Raw genomic sequence first — 7,500 nt, 5'->3', positions numbered from 1 at the left:
GGGTCAGAGATACATGTCTGTTAGGGGTCAGGGATACATGTCTGTTAGGGGTCAGAGATACATGTCTGTTAGGGGTCAGGGATACATGTCTGTTAGGGGTCAGGGATACATGTCTGTTAGGGGTCAGAGATACATGTCTGTTAGGGGTCAGGGATACATGTCTGTTAGGGGTCAGAGATACATGTCTGTTAGGGGTCAGAGATACATGTCTGTTAGGGGTCAGGGATACATGTCTGTTAGGGGTCAGAGATACATGTCTGTTAGGGGTCAGGGGTCAGGGATACATGTCTGTTAGGGGTCAGAGATACATGTCTGTTAGGGGTCAGAGATACAAGTCTGTTAGGGGTCAGGGATACATGTCTGTTAGGGGTCAGAGATACATGTCTGTTAGGGGTCAGAGATACATGTCTGTTAGGGGTCAGAGATACATGTCTGTTAGGGGTCAGAGATACAAGTCTGTTAGGGGTCAGAGATACATGTCTGTTAGGGGTCAGGGATACATGTCTGTTAGGGGTCAGAGATACATGTCTGTTAGGGGTCAGGGGTCAGGGATACATGTCTGTTAGGGGTCAGAGATACATGTCTGTTAGGGGTCAGGGGTCAGGGATACATGTCTGTTAGGGGTCAGAGATACAAGTCTGTTAGGGGTCAGGGATACATGTCTGTTAGGGGTCAGGGATACATGTCTGTTAGGGGTCAGGGATACATGTCTGTTAGGGGTCAGGGATACATGTCTGTTAGGGGTCAGGGATACATGTCTGTCAGGGGTCAGGGATACATGTCTGTTAGGGGTCAGAGATACAAGTCTGTTAGGGGTCAGAGATACATGTCTGTTAGGGGTCAGGGATACATGTCTGTTAGGGGTCAGGGATACATGTCTGTTAGGGGTCAGAGATACATGTCTGTTAGGGGTCAGAGATACATGTCTGTTAGGGGTCAGAGATACATGTCTGTTAGGGGTCAGAGATACATGTCTGTTAGGGGTCAGAGATACATGTCTGTTAGGGGTCAGGGATACATGTCTGTTAGGGGTCAGAGATACATGTCTGTTAGGGGTCAGGGATACAAGTCTGTTAGGGGTCAGAGATACATGTCTGTTAGGGGTCAGGGATACATGTCTGTTAGGGGTCAGAGATACATGTCTGTTAGGGGTCAGGGATACAAGTCTGTTAGGGGTCAGAGATACATGTCTGTTAGGGGTCAGGGATACATGTCTGTTAGGGGTCAGAGATACATGTCTGTTAGGGGTCAGGGGTCAGGGATACATGTCTGTTAGGGGTCAGAGATACATGTCTGTTAGGGGTCAGGGGTCAGGGATACATGTCTGTTAGGGGTCAGGGATACATGTCTGTTAGGGGTCAGAGATACATGTCTGTTAGGGGTCAGGGGTCAGGGATACATCCGTCTGTTAGGGGTCAGGGATACATGTCTGTTAGGGGTCAGAGATACAAGTCTGTTAGGGGTCAGAGATACATGTCTGTTAGGGGTCAGGGATACATGTCTGTTAGGGGTCAGGGGTCAGGGATACATGTCTGTTAGGGGTCAGGGATACATGTCTGTTAGGGGTCAGAGATACAAGTCTGTTAGGGGTCAGAGATACATGTCTGTTAGGGGTCAGGGATACATGTCTGTTAGGGGTCAGAGATACAAGTCTGTTAGGGGTCAGAGATACATGTCTGTTAGGGGTCAGAGATACAAGTCTGTTAGGGGTCAGAGATACATGTCTGTTAGGGGTCAGGGATACATGTCTGTTAGGGGTCAGAGATACATGTCTGTTAGGGGTCAGAGATACAAGTCTGTTAGGGGTCAGAGATACAAGTCTGTTAGGGGTCAGAGATACATGTCTGTTAGGGGTCAGAGATACATGTCTGTTAGGGGTCAGGGATACATGTCTGTTAGGGGTCAGAGATACATGTCTGTTAGGGGTCAGAGATACAAGTCTGTTAGGGGTCAGAGATACAAGTCTGTTAGGGGTCAGAGATACATGTCTGTTAGGGGTCAGGGATACATGTCTGTTAGGGGTCAGAGATACAAGTCTGTTAGGGGTCAGGGATACATGTCTGTTAGGGGTCAGGGGTCAGGGATACATCCGTCTGTTAGGGGTCAGGGATACATGTCTGTTAGGGGTCAGGGATACATGTCTGTTAGGGGTCAGAGATACAAGTCTGTTAGGGGTCAGGGATACATGTCTGTTAGGGGTCAGGGGTCAGGGATACATCCGTCTGTTAGGGGTCAGGGATACATGTCTGTTAGGGGTCAGAGATACATGTCTGTTAGGGGTCAGGGATACATGTCTGTTAGGGGTCAGGGATACAAGTCTGTTAGGGGTCAGAGATACATGTCTGTTAGGGGTCAGAGATACATGTCTGTTAGGGGTCAGGGGTCAGGGATACAAGTCTGTTAGGGGTCAGAGATACATGTCTGTTAGGGGTCAGAGATACATGTCTGTTAGGGGTCAGAGATACATGTCTGTTAGGGGTCAGGGGTCAGGGATACATCCGTCTGTTAGGGGTCAGAGATACATGTCTGTTAGGGGTCAGAGATACAGGTCTGTTAGGGGTCAGGGATACATGTCTGTTAGGGGTCAGAGATACAGGTCTGTTAGGGGTCAGGGATACATGTCTGTTAGGGGTCAGAGATACAGGTCTGTTAGGGGTCAGAGATACAGGTCTGTTAGGGGTCAGAGATACAGGTCTGTTAGGGGTCAGGGATACATGTCTGTAAGGGGTTAGGGATACATGTCTGTTAGGGGTCAGAGATACATGTCTGTTAGGGGTCAGAGATACATGTCTGTTAGGGGTCAGAGATACATGTCTGTTAGGGGTCAGGGGTCAGGGATACATGTCTGTTAGGGGTCAGGGATACATGTCTGTTAGGGGTCAGAGATACATGTCTGTTAGGGGTCAGGGATACATGTCTGTTAGGGGTCAGGGATACATGTCTGTTAGGGGTCAGAGATACAGGTCTGTTAGGGGTCAGGGATACATGTCTGTTAGGGGTCAGAGATACATGTCTGTTAGGGGTCAGGGGTCAGGGATACATGTCTGTTAGGGGTCAGGGATACATGTCTGTTAGGGGTCAGAGATACAGGTCTGTTAGGGGTCAGGGATACATGTCTGTTAGGGGTCAGAGATACAGGTCTGTTAGGGGTCAGGGATACATGTCTGTAAGGGGTTAGGGATACATGTCTGTTAGGGGTCAGAGATACATCCGTCTGTTAGGGGTCAGGGATACAAGTCTGTTAGGGGTCAGAGATACAGGTCTGTTAGGGGTCAGGGGTCAGGGATACATGTCTGTTAGGGGTCAGGGGTCAGGGATACATGTCTGTTAGGGGTCAGGGATACATGTCTGTTAGGGGTCAGAGATACAGGTCTGTTAGGGGTCAGGGATACATCCGTCTGTTAGGGGTCAGAGATACATGTCTGTTAGGGGTCAGAGATACATGTCTGTTAGGGGTCAGGGGTCAGGGATACATCCGTCTGTTAGGGGTCAGGGGTCAGGGGTACATCCGTCTGTTAGGGGTCAGGGGTAAGGGATACATGTCTGTTAGGGGTCAGGGGTCAGGGATACATGTCTGTTAGGGGTCAGAGATACAGGTCTGTTAGGGGTCAGGGATACATGTCTGTAAGGGGTCAGAGATACATGTCTGTCAGGGGTCAGGGATACATGTCTGTTAGGGGTCAGGGGTCAGGGATTCATGTCTGTTAGGGGTCAGAGATACAGGTCTGTTAGGGGTCAGGGATACAGGTCTGTTAGGGGTCAGGGATACATGTCTGTCAGGGGTCAGGGTTACATGTCTGTCAGGGGTTAGGGGTCAGAGATACATGTCTGTTAGGGGTCAGGGATACATCCGTCTGTTAGGGGTCAGAGATACAAGTCTGTTAGGGGTCAGAGATACATGTCTGTTAGGGGTCAGGGGTCAGGGATACATCCGTATGTTAGGGGTCAGGGATACATCCGTCTGTTAGGGGTCAGAGATACATGTCTGTTAGGGGTCAGGGATACATGTCTGTTAGGGGTCAGGGATACATGTCTGTCAGGGGTTAGGGGTCAGAGATACATGTCTGTTAGGGGTCAGGGATACATCCGTCTGTTAGGGGTCAGAGATACAAGTCTGTTAGGGGTCAGAGATACATGTCTGTTAGGGGTCAGGGGTCAGGGATACATCCGTATGTTAGGGGTCAGGGATACATCCGTCTGTTAGGGGTCAGGGATACATGTCTGTTAGGGGTCAGGGATACATGTCTGTTAGGGGTCAGGGGTCAGGGATACATCCGTCTGTTAGGGGTCAGGGATACATGTCTGTTAGGGGTCAGAGATACATGTCTGTTAGGGGTCAGGGGTCAGGGATACATGTCTGTTAGGGGTCAGGGATACATGTCTGTTAGGGGTCAGGGATACATGTCTGTTAGGGGTCGGGGATACATGTCTGTAAGGGGTTAGGGGTCAGGGATACATGTCTGTCAGGGGTCAGGGATACATGTCTGTCAGGGGTCAGAGATACATGTCTGTTAGGGGTCAGGGATACATGTCTGTTAGAGGTCAGGGATACATGTCTGTTAGGGGTCAGGGATACATGTCTGTTAGGGGTCAGGGATACATGTCTGTTAGGGGTCAGGGATACATGTCTGTTAGGGGTCAGGGATACATGTCTGTTAGGGGTCAGAGATACATGTCTGTTAGGGGTCAGGGTTACATGTCTGTCAGGGGTCGGGGATACATGTCTGTTAGAGGTTGGGGATACATGTCTGTCGGTTGTCGGGGATACATGTCTGTTAGAGGTCGGGGATACATGTCTGTCAGGGGTCGGGGATACATGTCTGTTAGGGGTCAGGGATACATGTCTGTTAGGGGTCAGGGATACATGTCTGTTAGGGGTCAGGGATACATGTCTGTTAGGGGTCAGAGATACATGTCTGTTAGGGGTCAGGGATACATGTCTGTCAGGGGTCAGGGATCCATGTCTGTTAGGGGTCAGGGATACATGTCTGTTAGGGGTCAGGGATACATGTTTGTCAGGGGTCAGGGATACATGTCTGTTAGGGGTCAGAGATCCATGTCTGTTAGGGGTCAGGGATACATGTCTGTCAGGGGTCAGGGATACATGTCTGTTACGGGTCAGGGATACATGTCTGTTAGGGGTCAGGGATACATGTCTGTTAGGGGTCAGGGATACATGTCTGTTAGGGGTCAGAGATACATGTCTGTTAGGGGTCAGGGATACATGTCTGTCAGGGGTCAGGGATACATGTCTGTTAGGGGTCAGGGATACATGTCTGTTAGGGGTCAGGGATACATGTTTGTCAGGGGTCAGGGATACATGTCTGTTAGGGGTCAGAGATCCATGTCTGTTAGGGGTCAGGGGTCAGGGATACATGTCTGTCAGGGGTCAGGGATACATGTCTGTCAGGGGTCGGGGATACATGTCTGTTAGAGGTCGAGGATACATGTCTGTCAGGGGTCGGGGATACATGTCTGTCAGGGGTCAGGGATTCATGTCTGTTAAGAGTCAGTCCTTCAATGAAAAAAATAGCAATCACCTTCTGGAAGGTCTTGTGGTCACTCGTCAGATACAACTGTAAAACACACACACACATTCAGTAAGCATAGTATTAAAGCTGGTGCTTTCTCTAGTTCCATGGTACGTGTCTGTTAGGGGTTAGGGGTCAGACAAACATGTATTTTAAGGGTTAGGGGTCAGGGATACATGTCGTTTAGGGTTAGGGGTCAGGGATACATGACTGTTAGGGGTCAGGGATACATGTCGGTTCGGGTTAGGGGTCAGGGATACATGTCTGTTAGGGGTTAGGGGTCAGGGATACATGTCTGTTTGGGGTCAGGGATACATGTCTGTTAGGGGTCAGGGTTACATGTCTGTTAGGGTTAGGGGTCAGGGATACATGTCTGTAAGGGGTTAGGGGTCAGGGTTACATGTCTGTAAGGGGTTAGGGGCCAGGGATACATGTCTGTTAGGGGTTAGGGGTCAGGGTTACATGTCTGTAAGGGGTTAGGGGTCAGGGATACATGTCTGTAAGGGGTTAGGGGTCAGGGTTACATGTCTGTAAGGGGTTAGGGGTCAGGGATACATGTCTGTTAGGGGTTAGGGGTCAGGGTTACATGTCTGTAAGGGGTTAGGGGTCAGGGATACATGTCTGTTAGGGGTTAGGGGTCAGGGTTACATGTCTGTAAGGGGTTAGGGGTCAGGGATACATGTCTGTTAGGGGTCAGGGATACAGGTCTGTTAGGGGTTAGGGGTCAGGGATACATGTCTGTTAGGGGTCAGGGATACATGTCTGTTAGGGGTCAGGGTTACATGTCTGTTAGGGGTTAGGGGTCAGGGTTACATGTCTGTTAAGGGTTAGGGGTCAGGGTTACATGTCTGTTAGGGATTAGGGGTCAGGGTTACATGTCTGTTAGGGGTTAGGGGTCAGGGATACATGTCTGTTAGGGGTCAGGGATACAGGTCTGTCAGGGGTCAGAGATACATGTCTGTTAGGGGTTAGGGGTCAGGGATACATGTCTGTTAGGGGTCAGGGGTACCTGTCTGTTAGAGGTTAGGGGTCAGGGATACAAGTCTGTCAGGGGTCAGGGGTACCTGTCTGTTAGAGTTTAGGGGTACTCTCCCACAGAGATCATATTAAAGATAATTTAAATGTATGTAAATTAGAGTTCTAATATGTAGTGGTTAAATGTGGGTTCGGTTAAATGTATACATTATATTATAGAGGTATAATATGTAGTTCTATAGGTTGGGGTTATGTATTATATTATAGAGTTATATAATGTAGTTCTATGGGTTACGGTTAGGTTAATGTAATTTTGTAATTTTCTTATAGAGGTCTAATATGTATAGTGTTAGATGTTTATGTGTGTGTGTCTCTGGAACTCACCCCTCCAGCAAAGCCACTAGTTGTTCTGAGGGCGAAACTCTGATTGTAGCGCAGAGGCTCTCCTTCTGCACTGCCATCCACACTGGACACACACCGCAATGTTAAAAAACACCTATTCCTCTGTGTGTGTGTGTGTGTGTGTGTGTGTGTGTGTGTGTGTGTGTGTGTGTGTGTGTGTGTGTGTGTGTGTGTGTGTGTGTGTGTGTGTGTGTGTGCGTGCGTGCGTGCGTGCGTGCGTGCGTGTACCTGCTGATGATGAATGCGTTGCGTGTGCATGGCTGCAGACTCCTCCCCCCACTGACCCCACAGGGAGCCTGAATGGCTAGAGAGACAAACAGGGTTTATATTATCATCATTATCATCATCACCACTATCGCCATCATCATCACCACTATCATCATCACTATCATCATTACCACTATCATCATCATCACTATCATCATCATCACTATCATCATTACCACTATCATCATCATCACTATCACCATCATCACTATCACCACTATCATCATCACCATCATCATCATCATCACTATCACCACTATCATCATCACTATCACTATCACCACTATCATCATCACTATCACCACTATCATCATCACTATCACTA

The 7,500-nt window shown here is 48.8% G+C and overlaps 1 protein-coding gene across 2 annotated transcripts in view; it reads right to left on the bottom strand.

The window, feature by feature from the left end:
* The window catches only part of cfap161 (cilia and flagella associated protein 161), a 28,332-nt gene that overhangs the window by 11,142 nt on the left and 9,690 nt on the right, over positions 1–7,500 (bottom strand). The window contains exons 4-6 of one of the 2 annotated variants that reach the window (XM_052517189.1): positions 7,137–7,212; positions 6,891–6,972; positions 5,541–5,576 (exon numbers count right to left, since the gene is read on the bottom strand). In XM_052517189.1, coding sequence (XP_052373149.1) covers positions 5,541–5,576; positions 6,891–6,972; positions 7,137–7,212 — 194 coding nt within the window. The remainder of the gene's footprint in view (positions 1–5,540; positions 5,577–6,890; positions 6,973–7,136; positions 7,213–7,500) is intronic. The other variant, XM_052517190.1, reaches the window with a different exon arrangement.

This window comes from Oncorhynchus keta, unplaced genomic scaffold, assembly GCF_023373465.1.
Source record: "Oncorhynchus keta strain PuntledgeMale-10-30-2019 unplaced genomic scaffold, Oket_V2 Un_scaffold_6048_pilon_pilon, whole genome shotgun sequence".
Taxonomy (NCBI): Eukaryota; Metazoa; Chordata; class Actinopteri; order Salmoniformes; family Salmonidae; genus Oncorhynchus; species Oncorhynchus keta.
This window is presented reverse-complemented; position numbering and strand designations above follow the sequence as displayed.